This window comes from Numenius arquata, chromosome 3, assembly GCF_964106895.1.
Source record: "Numenius arquata chromosome 3, bNumArq3.hap1.1, whole genome shotgun sequence".
In the NCBI taxonomy this organism is placed as follows: Eukaryota; Metazoa; Chordata; class Aves; order Charadriiformes; family Scolopacidae; genus Numenius; species Numenius arquata.
This window is the reverse complement of record NC_133578.1, coordinates 63,661,721-63,681,223: the sequence shown is the minus strand read 5'-3', so window position 1 is coordinate 63,681,223 and position 19,503 is coordinate 63,661,721. Positions and strand designations below refer to the sequence as shown.

The window sequence follows — 19,503 nt, the reverse complement described above, 5'->3', positions numbered from 1 at the left end:
GACAGGGAGATGTGTCTGGCTGTAGCTGAGCCAGAATGAGGTATTTGTGCTCTTGTAAAATTTGTCAGCATAACAGTGAACATAGTTACTCCCTTGACCGGCTTTGGCCTGGGTTAGCTGTTAGCACGGGCTGTGTGGAGAGGAGAGGGCGAGGAACATGCTTGGCTGTTATCCCCATAGAGGTGAGCAAAGAAGCAGGATCAAAACCAGGAGCAGTGAAAGGGCGGCAGCAGGTAACATCTTCATCTCAGCTACAGCCAGAGCCGCGCAGCTGACAAACTGTGCCAGCTGCAGTCAGGCATCGAGCTCATAGACAGTATTGTGGCTCAACTCTCATGTGACAACTTGTTAAGCAGCTGCAACTTAATTATGCATTGCAAATTTAATTGTGCATCTTACCTTAATCATGGTTAGGTGGTGGGGAACTAACTTTTGGGGACTGCACAAATGTCTCTATTTTTAAACTATGATATTTTTAAAGTAAACTGTAAGTCTACTTACAGTAGACTGCTGTGTTGAGTGGGGAATATTGGTAATTCCCGCACCCATCCATTAGAAACACCTATGCTGCTCCAGAGAATAAAAGTCACTCTGGATTGTAAACAAGGGTCATGAAGAATGTCAGCTGAAAAGAGTTCAAGAAAGTTACACAACAGTGGATGACCCTACGCTGGATGAAATCCTCAGAGGACAGGGGGTAGTGTTGCATACACAAATAAGGTTGATAAAATAAACCAGCTGATCTGAATAAGTGTTAAAAAGGAAAAACACGCAAATATGTAGTAAACTGGAAATGTCTTTGGAGAATTGGAAGCAAATGCATAAAGGAAGGGCTATAATTCAGTCCTCACACACTTAATATGAAGGAAACCTGGAAGTTTGGCAAACCTGATAGAGTGGCCATAGTAGTTGGGTAAGGAGGTGGTAGATCTCTTGCAGAAGTATACTATAAATTTTACTCTCTGCACATGGAAGAATTGCACATTTGATAAGAGATCTGCAAATTTTTATAAGAGAAAAAATTATCTCCATCTATATATAGATTAGATACAGTCAGTTTCTAACTCCCTTTTATGATTTTTTCTAAATATCACATTGACATAGACTGCCAAAAATAGCTGGGACTTGAAAGACAAGACAGTAAAATTAAGGGGGGAGGAAGAATCTTGTCTGTCATATCACGTGTTCATCTGGTTCTTTTTAGGTCTTGGGTCTCAAACTGGAGTACTCAGACAATTGCAGAGTGGTAGTTGGTTTGCACAGAATTGGGAATTACTATTTTTCTGCCCAGGAAGGCAGAAAAAGTCTGGGACCCCCAGCCTCATATTATGGCTAAAACTGCCAAGAAGAGAATGTCATGTAATGTTGATAATTTCTGAAATACTTTCTTGCTCCTGGAAACTGGCATATTGCACTTGGCCTTGTTAAAATGTGGGGGGTTTGGTGGTTTTTTTCTTTTTAATTACTTGTTCTAATACCCAGCATCTTGCTGAGAAACAGCCAGATTACCATGGACATCAATGGGATTTGGCGGATGAGTAGCTGAGTGTTTTTACCCCAGGAATTATGAGAAGGGGTGAAATGGTAGCTTGGAAGTGTTTTTAGGCGCTCTGGCTGGTTGTGGGACCTCCTGAAACCCAGTCTCCTGATTTAGTATACAACTTTAATTTATTATATAAGCTTAAAACCATCCTATTTTCAAAATAAAATTGTTTGATAGGAAACAGCCACAAATCCACTCCTCGTATTGCTACAGCATCTCACAGAAATGGTGAGCATCATGGCCCATGCTCCCAAGGGGGAAACTAAGTTTACTGCTCATTTTTCTTGATGGTGGGACTCTGTTTTCATTCCACGTAACTTTAAGCACTTAGGCCCCAGCTGCCTTTGGCTTCTGTTAAGCAGTAGTTTTCCATGTCTTGGTTTGATGTAGTGAGCTTAAGCTTACACTGCAGAGAATACATTGGGGCTTTTTAGTGATCTTTCATGACTCTTAGAAATAATCCATTGGCCTCCCCAAGGTCAGGAGATGATAGGTATAAAACTGCTGGTCTGTGGTAATGGGGAAAGAGAGACTCCTTCAGAAGGTAAAATCAGTTTGGATCTGAGTTTGGCTCCAGAGATGCTTCTCTCTTAAGAAATATCTTAATTATAAAAGCATTGAAGGTTTTTTAGGGCATCTTATATGAAGCTTTATTTTCACTATTAACATTTTAAAGGGAATACAGTCCTCAAAAAGGGCCCAGCTTGAGATGCTGAGATAATCCTTAAAAAGGGCCGTGAAGTTCCTAGATGAGTGAGAGCATGTCATGAGGCTGTCCTCACAGTCTGCAAAGTATTCCTGTAGGCACTAGGCATCATCGCTACACATCATAACTGGATGTTACTTATTTTATCTAAATTTCACATTCTATATCAATCTTTGGGATAAAACCATTTTGCTGTCCTGTTTATTGGAATTTAGTTGATTTTTGCTATCCGACGATTACAGAAAGAATTTCTTATTTTCATTTTCTTGCCTAGTCAGCCTGAGCACTGGCAAGATAGTTACATCTGAGGAGTCCAGGCTCTGCAGAGAGCTGTCATCTGCCTTTTTGTCATGAACACATTTTGCAATCACTTTGTTGATTGGTGGGGGAAGCAAAGGAACGTCTGTAATTATCTTTTAATAAGTATTTGGTTTTGTCTAGCTTGAGCCATGAACAAGCAACAGGGCCCTTTGAGTCTATCTAATTATTTAATAGGCTTCTTATACCAAAATCTTCTGTCTGGGCAAGAAGGCAATGCTTAATTGTCAAGGCTGTGAAATGGTTTGTGTCCTGTTAAAGAGTAAGGAGTATGGAAGAGGCGTTTTACCTTGTTGTCAGGACAAATTGCAAAAGGTACAGGAGTATAACATTTGGCATCACCCCAGTATTGATTCTGCATGCTTGCACCGATCTTGTACATGTTTGTTTACCTGGGAAATGCTGTGATTTCCCCCCTTCCCACCTTTGCCTGGATGTGGAACGGATTTCCCTCTCATGCATTACCAACTCTTGGCTCAGTGGGAATATGTGCTTCCCCTGCTCCTGACATGAATCTCCTTCCCTGGCTGGCAAGCAGGAGCCTGTTTGTGTAATTTGGCCCAAGGGCCGAACTTCAGAGCCATCCCCCCCATCAGCCCTGACCTGAGATGTGCTGCTGATGTGCTGAGATGCTGATGCTGATGGAAAAAGGGAGAGCTTGGGACTTCCATGTTCCATATGGCATTGCAACCTGAACTATTGCTTAGCTGGTCTATTTTTATCCATAAATAAAGGAGAAGAAATGTAGTCATTCAACATAGAGGATATAAAAATGACAGTAATTCAACTTACAGGATATTTTTAATATACATCTAGAAAAGCATGTATATTATTTCTTGGGACATTTGCCAGTGTATTAGGGTTGAATCTGTGGGTCCATAATTTAAAAGATCTTTTTGCATTGGAAAAGTTAGATATTCTGTAATTCCTGTGGCATGGTATGAAGACAGAGTGGTTAATCTTTGATTTTTATTATTTATTTATTTATAGTATTTACTCCCCTCCTCTCTCCTTACACAAATTAATTCAGAAATATGGCCTTTATATAGCTTGCAATACGGTAAGGCTTGTACCATATGCAAACCAGGGGTGCACATCTGACATAGTTAAACAGCTGACTATAAAATTCTAACACATTAACAGTTAAAACCAACGTATTTACATATGGCAAATAAATTACATAAGCTCACAAATGGTACTGACCTTGTAACGCCTAACACAGCAAACTTTATGATAAGTGACCTGAATAGATGAGACCAGCCACAGAGAGTATATAATGCATAACATTAGCACTCTCAGTACTGGAACATCTAGGATTAATTAACTTTAAGACTGTAACTAACCAACAGAAAGGAAATGGAACAATAACCCTTATTCCCTTCTTAATTTCAGCTGTTGTGGATGGATAAGGTTGAGAAGGCATCAGCCAGCTTTTTTTTTTTCTATCTTACATTGACTGAAGTGTAGACTCGTGTTAGACTGTGAGAGGCATGACTTGTAATCTGCCTTGAAAGATGATGAATTTAATTTAAGGACAGTGAGAGATGTTCCCTGGTGATTAGGCTGCAGTAACAGTTTGCCGTGCTTTTCTGCAAGAGTTATTACCCTGTAGCTGAGGGTAGTGAGGAAACGTGCTCCTATCAGCTTCTCCAGTCTGTTGTCTAATTTTACCTAAACAATAAAGGGTCTGGCTAACCAAGGGCGCTTCTGATAGAGGTTGCTACCACTAGATTAGTCTAGTAACTGTCACAACTCTGAAACACACTGGGAATTTGATTTAAAGCTTGTTTAATGCAGATAGAAATTCTTCCACCTAGATGACTGCTGCTTCTCTGCATGCTTAAAGACATCTCTGCAAGTGTATGGTTATGAGTTGCAGCTTTAGGTGTGATTTTGAGTAGTGTTGAATTTTCTTATTTTGGTTTTAAGTAAACCAAAGGCTTTTTTCTTTTTTTTCGCCTCCTTAAAAAATAGGAGGGAGGAGGTCCAGTAGTATTTTGTTGTAACCTTGAGTTGAACCAGGCTCTGCCTGGCAAAGTCAGGATGGAGTCATCTGCACTCACTTCTCAGATGTTGTGGTCAGATATGGGCCTTTTGATTTGCTGGTCTTTGACTTCAACAGATCATTGTCTTAGCTGTTGAGTTTATTGCAAATGCAGCAGACATATGTCCTCATCCAAACAGTTAATGGCTGCATTCCCGAGGTGAAATATTTGGGAGCAGGGAGGGTGCACTTTGGAGTGCTCAACTAGGAGTGATCTCCACTTGCTTGCATTACTCCCTGCTCAGAAAGGTGTTCTTGCTGTTTTCACGTGGTGTTCATTAAGCACACTCTATGCTCAACAGGAATAAAAAATAGCTACCACCTTCTTGCAGGCATGCTGGGTACCTTGGCAGTGTACATAGGGCCTAATTATTCCTCTGTCAAGATGACTACTGTTTTATTTGCTTGGCCAGAGTGAGGACGTCTTCTGGCACATGTTTAAAATCGCTGCCTAAAATAGACAGGGTCACGGGTGATTTCAGCAGTGCTAACAGTCAGGAACAGCACAGGACAGCTTCAGCTGCTGAGGGTGGAACTTGGCTGGGCTGATTTGGCCAACCAGGCAGGCTGGACCACTTGGACCTGTACAAGCGAAAGCACTAGAAAGTCAAACTAGAGTTAACAGATGGTAAAATTCAAATACTGAATTCCCCTGGACTTAGTTTGTTGGTACCTTCCCAAAGATAGCTGCAAAATTATTTAAACTTTGCAGGAACACAAACACTTTCAAAGAAAAATAAATCTGCTGCAGCTCTGCAGGGACAATGGTTTTCCAAGTACATCAAGACCAAAGAGCATAACAGCAGTGGAGCTGACACTCCTCATGCTGAATTTGTATTTGATCTCTTTTCTCTGCCGTGACAGGGTTCTGCTCTAGGAATAAATCTGCAATGCAAAGAAAAAATAATTGCTTTAAGCGTGGGCCCTTTTTCACCCAGGAAGACCATGAACCACTAATGAATACGGAGTAGCTCCTGCCTTAGTTAGACACAGGACCCAGGCTGAAGTTGTGTACCCTGTGCTGATTTATGTGACACAAATGGGCTTGCGGATGCAGCCTTGCATTGCAGTCACACCTCGGACTGCAGCGAATGGGCTCGGTGACACGGTCAGTGGATTGTAGGTGTAATTCCTCATCTTTCCTGTTCACCTGCATCCTTCTGTCCCATCCTGTCAGGGCTAGTATTCTGCAAACATTTGAAAAAAAATATCCCTGTTATTCAACAATTCAAAACCAAGTTCCAATATAAATTCAAAGCCATATTTTTTTCTTTTTGGGGGGAGATACTTTGCAGCCACATCATCTTGTGGTCGTTGTCACCATATAGACCCAGCTGGTATAAGGCTGGGGCTGCAGAAGCTGGGGGAGATGCTTGGGGGACTCCCCATTTGGTGGCAGCTTGAGCATAGTTTAATATGAACCAACTCCGAAATCAGACTCTTGAGGAGAAGCAGCTGTAAACAGAGAAGGGTGGGCTGCAAATCCATGGTCATTCTGCTCCTGCTCTTGCTACATTTATTTAGAAACCCACCATTTTTATAGAGTTACCATGGATGTATTCTTCCCTGGAAAAGGGGATTCATTAACAAAAAGTTAGAATACAATGAAAACAAATGATCTTTTATAGCTGTGACTTTAATTTGACTGGATTGAGTCCAGTAAGATTTGGAAGAGTAGAAGATGACAGATAAGTTAAGGGGTGTGTCCAGGGCACTGGAAAGGCAAAGATAACCAGTTTTCCTATAAATAATATAACATTATCCAAATTTAATTGCTGTTAACTATAGGCTCAGTGTGCAAATGATCTTTCATCAGGCTGTGCCAAATTTACTTCAATTAAGACTGATGCATGAATAATTCAGGCTTGACATTTGAATAGTGCATGCCCAGATGACAGCGTATGAGTGTCTGTTTGAGCAAGGTAGAGGGGTATGTATTTTGAACAAGTTGTATTTTCAACAAGTTGTTTTAAAGTAAACCAGAGATTTTGCAATTATTAAGTAAGGGAACTATGTTTTGGCTTAACTGCTTGTGAAATGGATAAATTGCAGTATGCATAAATAATGGAAGAAATAATCTAGCTGTATACCTAATGGTGGCCTTTAAACCATTACCACTTTTGAAGTTAGTTTTGAGATAATTTGGATAGATCTTTACAAGAGAAATTTAGTTCTGTAGTGCTACAAATTCATATTGTTTACTTTGCTTTACTGTGGACCTTTCTGATGTTTGGTCATTCTCATTCCCCTCAGGGTAGAAGAATGTGTCTTGAAAACATTTTCTTTTGATTTCAGAGGGTCATTAAAGATCTGAACACATTCTAATCCTCTTATATTTTCCTCATTAGATTTGGATTACTGCAGCCAAACAAGGGGTGAAAGCTGGCACGTTCTTCTGGTCTGTGTAAGTGCACTCTATTTTCTGGAGATTTGTAACAAATAATTCAGAATTAATTTGATGCAAGTGTTTATTAAGCCATTTTCCTTACTTTCAGCATCTGGTAGCTTGGAGACTGTACCTGTAATCCTCCTTTGTTTCATTTGTGCAATATTTCTGATAACTAAAGTTAATGCTACAGTCAGCTGCTTTAAGTTCATGCACTGATTTTTAGAAGTTGCCTGAAGAAAAGATGTGTGACTGTGTAAAAAATTACTTTATTTCATTTCACAGTGTGGTGTTTTGCCTTCTTAGTATTGCTAGCAGTGTCTCCTAGTCCTCCGAGTGTTTGTGGAAGACTCTTATTGTTCTCTTATGTCATCTGAGATCAACAGCCTAACTGACTCAAAAGCCTAACTGACTCACTCATTTTACAATCTAGTCTGACCTTTGAGTAAGATATCCAGTTTCCCTTTCCTAAAAGACAGCCTTTAGGGTCTTTGCTGTTTATTCTTTGGTTTAATGGTTCCAAATTATTTTCCCTTGTCTCAGCTAAGTTGTATCTTCCTAACCAAAAATGAATGAATTTTGATCCTTTCTTAGTTCTGAGGAATTTATATGGATCAATCTCTCTGTATCATTTTAGTAGCAGGATTGCAGCAGCAAAGAAAATGGGCAAACTGTCAAGACTGAAGTACTAAGGAGGTTTGCCTATTTTTTTTGTGATTCCATTAGGAATAATGCTCTTTCCTACTCTAAATATTATATAGCATGTGGATGTAATAATAAAATGTATCGCATACAAAGCTGACGATAGCTTTAGGCTTCAAGATGGTTACCTGACACAGCTACAGTGTTGTGCTCTACAAAACAATGGTACAAACTGGCAACAACGGACAAGGAGAAGGCTGAGATACTCAACTTTTTTGCCTTGTTCTTCACTGGCAACCTCTTTTCCCACACCTCTGGAGTGGATGGACTGCAAGCCAGAGACTGGGGGAGTGAAGTTCCTGCCAGTGTAAGAGAAGATCGGGTTTGTGACCACCTGAGGAACCTGAACATACAGAAGTCTGAGGGACCTAACAAGATGCATGGCAGAGTCCTGAGGGAATTGGCTGATGTAGTTGCCAAACCACTCTCCATGATATTTGAAAAGTCATGGCAGTCAGGTGAAGTCCCCACTGATTGGAAAACGGGAAACATTGCACCCATTTTTAAAAAGGATAAAAAGGAGGACCCTGGGAACTACTGGCCTGTCAGCGTCACCTCTGTGCCTGGGAAGATCGTGGAACAGATCCTCCCAGAAGCTATGTTAAGGCACAAGGAAGACAGGGAGGTGATTCAAGACAGCCATCATGGCTTCAGCAAGGGCAAGTCCTGCCTGACCAACCCAGTGGCCTTCTACGATGGAGTGATTACATCAGTGGACAAAGGAAGAACTACAGATGCTGTCTATCTGGATTTCTGTAAGGCCTTTGACACAGTCCCCCACAACATCCTTCTCTCTAGATTGGAAAGATATGGGTTTGACGGATGGACTGTTTGGTGGATGAGGAATTGGTCACATCCAGAGGGTGGTGGTGGTCAACAGCTCAATGTTCAGATGGAGATCAGTGTCCCTCAGGGTTCCATATTGGGACCAGTCCTGTTTAATATCTTCATCAGTGATGTAGACAGTGGGTTCAAGTGCACCCTCAGCAAGATTGTGGAGGACACCAAGCAGAGTGGTATGGTTAACATGTCTGAGGGACAGGATGCCATCCAGAGGAACTGGACAGGCTCGAGAAGTGGGTGCATGTGAACCTCATGAGGTTCAACAAGGCCAAGTGCAGGGTGCTGGACCTGGGTCGGGGCAATCCCCAGTATCAATACAGGCTGGGGGATGAGTGTATTGAGAGCAGCCCTGCCAAGAAGGACTTGGGGGTACTGGTGGTTGAAAAGCTGGACGTGAGCCAGCAATGTGTACTTACAGCCCTGAAAGCCAACCACATCCTGGGCTGTGTCAAAAGAAGGGTGGCCAGTAGGTCGAGGGAGGTTATTCTCCCCCTCTACTCTGCTCTGGTGAGACCCCACCTGGAGTACTGTGTCCAGCTTTGGAGTCCTAAGCACGGGAAAAACATGGACCTTTTGGAGTGGGTCCAGAGGAGGACCTCAAAAATTATCAGAGGGATAAAACACCTCTCTTATGAGGAAAGGCTGTGAGAGTTGGGCTTGTTCAGCCTGGAGAAGAGAAGGCTCTGGGGACATCTTATTGTGGCCTTTCAGTACTTAAAGAAGGCCTACAGGAAACTTGCAGACAGAATTTTTAGCAGGGCCTGTTGCAATAGAACAAGGTGAAATGGTTTTAAACTCGAAGAGCATAGATTTAGACTAGATATAAGGAAGAAATTTTTTACGAGTGTGGTGGGGCACTGGAACAGGTTGCCCAGAGAGGTGGTAGATGCCCTATCCCTGGAAGTGTTTAAAGTCAGGTTGGACGGGCCTCTGAGCAACCTGATCTAGTGGAAGATGTTCATTGCATGGGGGTTGGACTAGATGGCCTTTAAAGGTCTCTTCCAACCCAATTTATTCTATGATTCTAAAACAAAGAAATTAATGTGATTCCTAGGTCCTGCAACTACACAGTAACCATAAACACCCTGGCCAATGCAGGCTTGGAAATATAAAATGTTATGGTAGGTAACCAGGGATATGTCATATGAATTGCAACAGTAAGGGAGTGAGACAGCCAGTTCATGTGTGAATTAAATATATATGCCTTAAAACTGTGTCATTTAATTTGGGACACAATGTTTTTTAGGATAATTCAAGCAAACTCTTTTAGGAAAACAGAAGTGTTAAAAACATCTGAGTCACAAATGACTTAATTGAAATAACGGATCATTTTTCATATTTCTCAATAAATAAAAATTTCAAAACTGGACAATACCCAAGATTATGATTCTGCTTTATGATATTGCTTTGTTTTCAAATTTTAGCATAAATTATGATTTTTATAGTTGTTTTACAACGGAAAGTTCTCTGCATAGTTGGAGACTGTTGACCACTTTTTCTACAAGGCATTAAAAACTAACTTGTTTCAAATGGCTGTTGGCATGTCTATTTCTCTGTCAGACATTTCCAAAGAGTGTTGAATTCAGTTCAGGATGGTGAATCGAAGATGTCGTATTTGATTCCTGCCCTGGGATTCTGCTGTTGATCTAATGGAATCTGGACTGACTATGCCATTGTATTAAAATAACTGCATTGTCACTGACCAGCAGAGCTTTCCTAAGATGAGATACTTGGAAGTTTAACAGCTGTTTTTAAAGTTAGTCATTCTCATAGCATGAACTTGGCCTCGGCAGCCAAGTGAGAAGCCTCAGGATACAAACAGTGAAACAGGATGAGTCTGTTCTGCAGAGTGAGAAGCTGTCAAAGTTGTGCAAGTCACCGTGCTGATGGCCTGGTGTTTCAGATGGCTCTGTTTTGATTTACACCAGCCTAGCCCTCAGTTTGGCTACTATTAAGTCAGTGAGAACTTTTCCAGTGTCTTCAAGACAACCAGAGCAGGATGGTCATTTAAACTCACACTGATGTGAGCAATTTAAAGGTTTTTGCTCACACCAGCTGTCCGGTGGCAGCACCATCATGCGTAAAAAAGGGTTCATCTGGGTTAAAGCTACCAGAATGGATCTTTATTCACTGCTGTTTAGAACCTTGACTTCTGACTCCACTTACAGACTTTTGGTCATTTTTCTTTTGGAGTATGTGGGCATCCAGGAGATCTGAAGTGATTCTGATTGCAAAATAAGAATCAGCATTAAGCAAGAGAGAAAACACTGCATATTAAAAGCAAATGATGTTATTATGATTTATTTTAATCATGTTAGGATCAGTTTGTAGCGAGACTTTGTGGATGCTTTTTGTATTCTGTGATAACAAGATATATTTTTGTATTTTGTGGTCCAGTGTCATCCCCCATGAGCGCAGAATATTAACAATACTGCAGTGGCTAACGCTTCCAGACAATGAAAGGTAATTCACTTATTGTCCCCTTCTGTTGGGAAACTGCAAGCTTGTCTTCTCCCTAAAAGTAGCTGGAAGATCAAGGGGAAATTTAGTTCTAAAAATTATTTTTGTCTGTTGCAGACTATCACTGATTTAAGGATTTGCTGGGGGGTTGTGTTTGGGTTTTTGTGGGTTTTTTGTTTGTTTGGTTTTTTTTTTTTTTTTTTAATCTCAGCTTTTAACCATCAGCATTTTGATTCTTCTCAATAACTGTACGGTATGAATTTATTTCTTATCAAGAAGCATTTAATTACATGGATTAGCTTGGATTGTTTTTATCCTACTGAGTCTAATATGGTTTAACAACCTTACAGGCAATGGCAGTTGCAGAACTGGACCCTGAGGACTGGGAAAATGTTAAGATTTTAATTATGAGTATTTTTTAGTACACAAGTTCCCACATGCTGCTGGCTGCAAAGCTCAGGCGAGCTGCTGTTGTGATCTCTCCTACTAGACTTAGAAAGAGTGTGTGTCCTCAGATGGTACCCCATGTGCCTCCCTGCATGTGTTCTTGGATTTAATAAAACTGTAGAACAACTAATTGCTTAATCGTACCATGGAAACATGACTGAGTAACAGTCCTTTTTCCATAAAGCCAACTCTGATTGGAAAGTTGACTTGATTTGACCAGACCTAACAGGTCTGGGGTTGGTTGTTGTTGTCGAAGGAAAGCTATCCTGAACAAGACCTTTCTTTCTTTCAGGCCTTATGTTTATGCTTTCTACTCTGAACAACCAGATGCTGCTGGCCACAGATACGGTCCTTTCAACTCAGAGGTTAGTACGAATTTTCTTCTGCAGAAAAAGCACATGGCTCAAATGCATTTTTGGAATAATTGCCACTGCTCAGGCGTAATATTTTTAGCAACTTTTTTTCACCCGTTTCTGCAGAATGTTTCCCTCTGCCAGAGAAAGCAAAGTAATTGTCTTAAGGATTTATCATGTGAGATTCACTTCTGAGAGAAGGAACTGCTTGTGCCTTTCAGGAGGCTGTTTCTCTGTGTGATATAATAATGCAAATGGAAAGATTTATTTGGCAAAGACAGCAGTATATTGGGTACAACAGCATCATTTAACTTTCCTCAAATAATTTATCCTTCTTAAAAGTGATAAAAATGTAATGCAGAAAGTATTGAGGAAAAATGCAGAGAAGAATAAGCTTTGTTTAAAGCTGACAGTCTGCAGTAGCCAAAGTAATAATTCCAGTCTGTTGTGGATGGTAAAAAGCTGCTATTTCCAGTTTCATATAGGCCCTACAGGGGTTCAGGAAGCTTTGCCAGTACTGTTCCCTCAGGACTGCACTGCTGAGCTTGGAAAAAGTTTAGAAGCACCGTAAGGTATTTGAATGAAAAATTATGTGCAAAACACTACAGAAGTTAACCCCTTGTTTGAGGTTTTGGTAGCTGGCTGGGACCGATGCTTCCCTGCCAACACTGTCCAGGGGACACGAATTTAAAGACTATGCACTTGTCTGGGATTGGTGGGGAGGGCAAGTAAATTCTGCACCCAAATATCCTGCTACTTCAGCTGGCTGGGATCTGGCATCTCAGATGATCTCTGATATCGGGCAAAGGTCCCCTAGTTTCAGCGCAAATGTATGTCTGCAGATTGCTGTCTCAAGACTTTAGGAGTTTTTATACAAGCTATTTAAAGAGTGAACAGATGAGTGTATCGGATACCTACCCTTTGGAAGGTAATACAAATCTCCCCGAGCAGCCAGATAGCTTTTTACTTGTTTGGTGTACATCTGATAGACATTCTCTAATGGAGGAGAGAGCAAAGACAAGCAGCATTCATCTTTTTTATTATGCTCGCATTATTTGTTTAAATAAATTTGAGGCAGTTATGAACTTGCTGTGGGTGGCATCCCTGTTGGAGCAGTCTGAACCATGGTCCCAGAGCCACGGGTGTGAGGAATTATTCCAAACCAGCACTGAAACATCATACTGGATAGGAAGAAGGCAGTCGTTTTTCTGGATAAGCAGTGGTTAAAATGCTCTTGCTAAATTGACAGGCATTGATAATGTCTCCATGTTGTCATTTGGCTCTGGACGGGAGGGATGTCTGACTCGGTCAAGAAAGGTATCAATAATGAGAGCTCTCTGATTCAAGGATATATTATTTAATGACTTAATGACGCTTTATAGTTCCTCTTATTACTGGACTGTTGCAAATATTATGTGTGGTTTATGACTGACAACTCTAATTTTATTTGTGTGTAGACAACCACTTCCTTCTGAACAGTTGTGGGGCTCTTTCTGTGGACTTAAAGGAGAATAAGAAGATGATGACATTGAATTTGTTCTTTAAATTGTAGTCTTTAACAAACCAGTTCAGCATCCAATGCTGTAATCTAGTTTCAGGTTAATTATAAGTGTCTAAAAAATGAGGTGTAATTGTATCATTATAGGAAAAGTCACTATAAAAGCAAAAAGACCCCAAAGGCTCTTATTGTTTGAGGGTTCTTCTGGGTGGTTATCGGAAGGTTGACCTCTAATTGCAAGGCAAAGCCTAAGTTCTTAATAAGTGTGAATTAATAGCTTATGAAAGTTTTATAAATAAATTGATTTATGCCTTTTATGTAAAACACAAGAAGAGCATGAAATTGATTTTTAGCAAATTGAGAACAGACGAGTTAGCAGATGAGCATGTATGGGTTTGCAGTTCAAACAGTGGCTGTAACTTTGTGAATGGAAATTTAAATAAATGAATACAGCTGTGTAAGTATACAGGTGCTGAGATTTGGTAGGGGCCCGGTTTCAGGATAGAAAAGCTAGGAAATATTTTATGTTGCTTCTCTTGACACTGTTTTCAATGTCATTTTTAGGAGCTATGAAATCTATACAAATCAGCTGGGAAAAAAGTCCTCAAAGGGATCCCTTTCAGATGCTTCCTGATAATGAGAGCATGACCTCCCTGTGAAATCATTCTTTTCTTTTATACAGCTGGCAACAGTTAGACAGTTGGAGTAGTACTGACCACTTCATTTTTCTTCATGCAAAGGCAGATCAGTCAAACAATAATGTCTGGAAACAAGCTCTTAGCAATTCTATGTTATATTTAAGATGGACTGCTTGTTTCTTCTTTTGAAGAAGATTTTATGCTGAGTTTTTCTTGCTGCAGTTAGTAGCTTGAGCAATAGGTTTATACCTTGAAAACCTCCAAAAGTTACATATGTCTGTTAAAGTGAATGTTTGATAGAATGTATTATACCAAATAATGTTCTAAATGTATTTTAAATGTATAATCTTAAAGGTCTAGTGGCATCCATTACTGATAGTTTTCAGCTTCCAGACTTCAGTAGATGGCACTTAGAGCCTCACAGGACATGTGCAGAATGTCTTAAAAGCTAGAAATAAAGGGCCTTAGATACATTTAAACTAAGTGAATTAGCAGTGCTGTTGATAAAAACGAAATACAGATGATGGCCAGTGTCCACTATTGTACCTTTGCGTGTCCTCTAACATTATGAATTTCAGTGTAAATGAGTTGGTTGTCCAGGTTTTGGGGTTTTTTTTTTGGCTTTGGTTTGTTTTGTTGGTTTTTGGTTTTGTTTTTGTTTTGTTTTGTTTTTTTTGAGAACTTCCTTAGGAAGTTTTTCAGTGGGTACCATTACGTTTCCAGGAGTACTTATGGGAGTTATCAAATATGTGCTTGCTCTTGATTTACTTCTGCATTTTTTTTTCTTTCCCTCTGTGCTTCTGCAGTTGAACTCTGGTAGGTTGGTCCGTCCGGGTCAAGAAGCAGAGCTTTGGCTGGCTAGTTACCCTTGTGATGTTACAGTTCCCTTCTGTAAGCAGGGAGGGATTTGTTTCCCTCCTCCATAACTCTGTTCTGACTCTTCTCAAGCAAGACTAAGATTTGGCTGGTTAATAAGAACTTGGCTTTTTTTTTTTTCTCCTAGCTAACTTTTTTAAAAAAATAAAATATTCTAGAAATATACTACCATAAGAGCTCTAAAACACATCGAAATCTGGCATTGCTAAGCCGTTCCTGCTGCTCCTCTAACATGCTGTCTTGAGACGGCCGTTTCCAGTGTTCAGACCTGGGTCTCCTGCGCTCGCGTGTTTCTGGCATTGTGAAGCTCTGTCTGAGCCGATTCAGAGACAGTAAAACGAGAATCCTTCCTTTCCCTGCCGCTCCTCTCATCAGGACTGCACAAAGCTTGAAGCGTTTTAAAAACAGAAAACTCTGGTGCTGCTTTATTAAAATGCCTTTCTGGAGAGAGACGAATGAGACTGGACTAGAATCTCCTTTCCAGCTGCTTGCCTTGGAAGCAATGAAACAGCATGGCAGATGGTAACATCCCCTTCCTTCCCTTCCCTGTTTACATAGCTCTGTAACCGAACAACTGTGAGAAGCTGCCTAAGTACATAGAAGTAAAATATTATCCTAAATGTCCGACTTCTCTCAAGCCCACTCAGCGTGCTCTGTTACGGGCAGCATAGCATAGTTACTGTCTCCTGGTAGGCGTCATTGTCACGGCTTCACACGCCATCCTGAGCAGTGCCAAGAGCCTGCAACTTGTGTTAAAGTCAGTGAGAATAGTATATGTTAAAATTATTAGCTAGTTGTTTAATGGGATAGTAGTTTTTCCAGTTATGTCTTAGATTTTTTTTTTTCCCTTCTGTAAGCCTACGTCAGGTAGTATTTGTGCATTTATGAACAATAATATTACCCAAGAAGACACCATACTGAAAGTGCTAGGAAATTAAATTGTAAAATTGCCCCTAAAGCTGGTAATAAGGCAGGTAGCAGTGCAGCTTTCCGATGCACTGCCGTTAATAAATATGCCCTGCCTAGCTGATTTGAAGGATACAAACTCCGTGCTAAATGAGTCTCACCTTTGTAGCTCTGTCCTGCAGACCTGCAGTCCCCAAATAGTGGCCAGTGGGGTTCTGGTGATTTCAGTGGGGTGCATGGCCTGGCACACAATGGTGGCACCTGCTAATGATACTGATGAGGGCACCTAGTGTCACTGATTCAGCCAAAAAATGTGTGTGTGAAACCTTGCAGAAAGCTATTTGGACTGGACAGGCTCTAGTACTCGTGCTGGGAAACTAGTTGCGTTTCCACCAGCATTCTACCACAGACACTCATTAGATTGTACGCAATGAATTTTACTTAAATTGAAATTAAATGTACTTAAATTTTGATAATGTTAATGGATTAATATTTGAGGAATAAAAAACCCCCACATAACTATATATTTTCAAAACCAGAAGCCCCACCTATCTTCTGAAACGCCAATTTCATTTGCTTTTATGCTGTCTGCTCTTGTAACTGCTATTCTGCTTTCAGTACAATTTGGTGGAGTCCTCCTTAAAGAGAGACAGATCCTAAATTGTCCAAATGCCTACATTTTTGAAAAGGCCACAGTATGTATACTTCAGAATTAGATGGCACAGGTAGCTTTACTGTCTGATGTGAGTCGAGACAGGCTTTTTTTTTCTGAGTCCAGACATCTCTCCCCGCCAGTACAGGAGAGTAGTTATGGCTCCCCTCTTACTCCACCCAAGAGACCTAAGAGAAAGCTTCCTCCTAAGAGGAGACAGGAAAGACCAGTTGCAGCTCCAAAGAAAAGAAGAAGAAAAGTACATAGAGTGGATCAATATGCTGCGGAAGCTCGTCGGAAGAAAGTAAGTTTACATATGTTCCAAAATTTTATGATGGAAGTGCCACTTTTTAGGCACTAGTCTAGCTTTATTTTTTTCAACTTGGGAGTTCACTCCATGCTTCAGGTTGGGATTTTGCAGACAAAACTTCTATAAATGTACTGAAGGACACAAAGAAAAGCAGCCAAACATACCAAGTCTTCTGGGAGCTATCTATGTGTTTCTTGATTCAGACTCTGTTTGCATTAAGGAAAGTCATCTTTATAATCTCTATATTTTTAAATCAAGCCATCAGCTGGAGGCAATGTCAGATAAATCCCTGAGAAGACACTACCAGTGTTGCTAACCCTTCTGAGCTATTACAAACTCTGCAATATGTTGTAGCCTCCTTAACTCCCCGGCTCTTGGGAGCCTGGTGATTATTTGAGATTCTGTGTCTAGTCATCGTGGTTGTGGAAAAGTCCTAAAAATGTGACTCATAAAATTTAAAAGGGAAAGAACTTTAAAAAGTTGTAAAAAAAAATAATATATATCTTAAAGCCAGTTTGTGGCCTTGGAGGGTAGAGGATTCTTGATTACATGATTTCTGAATGCTGTATTTGCAATAGAAGCGGTGCAGTTTGTTTTCACAAGAAAAGGGTCAAATAGAAATTGCTTTACCAGGAAAAGGTGCAAGTGGAGGAAAAGGGTATTCCTTAGCCTGCTGTTTTTCTCCACCTGGCACTAACGCACACACTAGGAGGGGTTATAGACCACTTCAGTATTATTTTTGTTTCAGAAATTTAACTAAATAATTCAAAACATCTACAAATAAACAATTGAAATATTTCTCCTTTAGGCTTTAAACAAAAGCTGCGACATTCCATTTTATCCTACAAGAGGCTATAAACACTCTTCTCAATAGCTTTTTTGTGGGCATGTTTTTTGATTTGTTGTGTGATTCAACTCCAAGCAGTTATTTTGAGACTGATTCTTTAAGTGTAAAGACATGGCAGACAGGGACATGCAAAAAATTATCAGGTACAAGAAAACAAGAATTTTCCAAAGAGCTTTTAACACAGATTTACCTGAGAGGAGAACTGATAACCAGTATGGATGATACTGCAATTACTCATTTATTTGCCATTCCAAATTATACCATTCTGGCATGAGGTAGAGTAGGTAGCTTGTAATATTCCCGCTGATGTGACCATACATGATTCTTTCTTTTTTTCCTTCCTTTCTCGGGGTGAAAAGGTCATCCAGACTTACCCCTAAAAAACTCTTCCTGATAAGTCAACTGTGAAAACTTATCACTATTATTTCAGAAAAAATATCCTAATATTACGCAATAGTTCCCATTATATCTGCAAGTTGATCTAAATTCTTTCTTCCTTCTAATCAAGCTTCTTCTAAGGTAAAACTCAGGCGAGAATCCACTTGTGGTTTGTACTTATCAGATCCCATACACAATGCTTTCACAGTAGAACCAACTCTTTATTGTAGCACCATCTTAGAGATCCATATATCTTGAAAGATGAAACGTTTCTGTACAGCTTTCCAAAGCCTTGGTATCAGCGTGTTAGGTGAAGACAGGTATATGCAAGGGTTTTATTTGTTAACCAATAACTCTTGGGACGTCACATCTGGGAAAGAACATGAGCTGTATGTATCCACAAAAAATCCTTGCCTGAATATGCCACCTGCAGCCAACCTTAGGCTGCGAAGACCATTTGGGGAAAAACTTGATTGTTGTGTAGAATAATAAAAGATAGAAGAATTTAAAAAATTACAGACACAATGCATTGAGATGAAGAAATATTGGTCAGGGCCTTTCTAAGAGCTGCTTTGAACAGAATCAAGTAGTGAGAACTGCAAAGTTGAAGAGGGTTTCTTTCGTGGCTGTGTGAGCTGTTTCTTTCAAAAACAGGATTTTTAATTTATATTGACTTTCTTACAGTTTCAGAAGTTTCTCTGCAGGTATACAAGTTAAATTGGTGAAGAGGGTTGCTAAACAAAATTACTATAACTTGAAATCCTTGAAATCTTTGGAAGTATTGTTGCTCTTTTAAAAAAACTAGTATTATTTTTAAAGCCTCAGGCCTGCTGACAAAGGTAAACATTAATGGGAAATCCATCTGGATTTCCAGCTTCCTTGAATAAGCTTTGGATTCTGAGTAAAAGTTGTATTTCCTAGTGATTGATGTTATACAAATAGAGTTTCATAAAAATACAATTCCCACTCACTGAAAAAATTCTTTGTATTTGGAAGTGGAAGAATGCTGAAACAGACAATTTTTTTTTTTTTCTAAACTCAAAATGTTTCACAGTTTTAACTAAACTGACTACTTAGGCTTTCCTAAATTAAAATATCTCTGAATTTCACCCTTTGCCTGAACCACTTTCATATGTTGCAGGAACTGTTCCTCCTGTTCCCTACTGTGATTCCATCTCGCATGAGCTGCTTCTCCGTGTATTTATAGTGCCACATGGGAGGTGACATTTCCTGTCTCATGTTATAAACTATCAGACTCGTTTAACATCCATCCCTTAATGACTCAGGCAGAGGGAGAATTTCTGAACCGTCTCTTTCTGGGTCACACTAAGGTGGTGTTTATCTTTTCTTCTCTGAAAATTCTGCCAAAATATAGTTTTTTCTCATCCAAAATTTGTTAGTATTCCTTTTGTCACTGGGAGGATGTTTTGTTGTAGATACTTGAACCAGCCAAATCAAACAGGCAAGCAAGGAGGAAGTTGGCATAAAGGCAACAAAAAATATTTTCTTCTCAAAACCAAAACAAAATCTGAGTTCTCTGCCTAAAATCTTACTTTAAAATGTTTCCCTTCTCTGTGCCATCTGGTAACAAATGCT

The 19,503-nt window shown here is 40.0% G+C and overlaps 1 protein-coding gene across 1 annotated transcript in view; it reads left to right on the top strand.

Annotated features, from left to right (window-relative positions):
* The window catches only part of ENPP2 (ectonucleotide pyrophosphatase/phosphodiesterase 2), a 57,401-nt gene that overhangs the window by 15,741 nt on the left and 22,157 nt on the right, over positions 1–19,503 (top strand). The window contains exons 9-11 of the mRNA XM_074144858.1: positions 6,960–7,015; positions 10,940–11,005; positions 11,742–11,814. Coding sequence (XP_074000959.1) covers positions 6,960–7,015; positions 10,940–11,005; positions 11,742–11,814 — 195 coding nt within the window. The remainder of the gene's footprint in view (positions 1–6,959; positions 7,016–10,939; positions 11,006–11,741; positions 11,815–19,503) is intronic.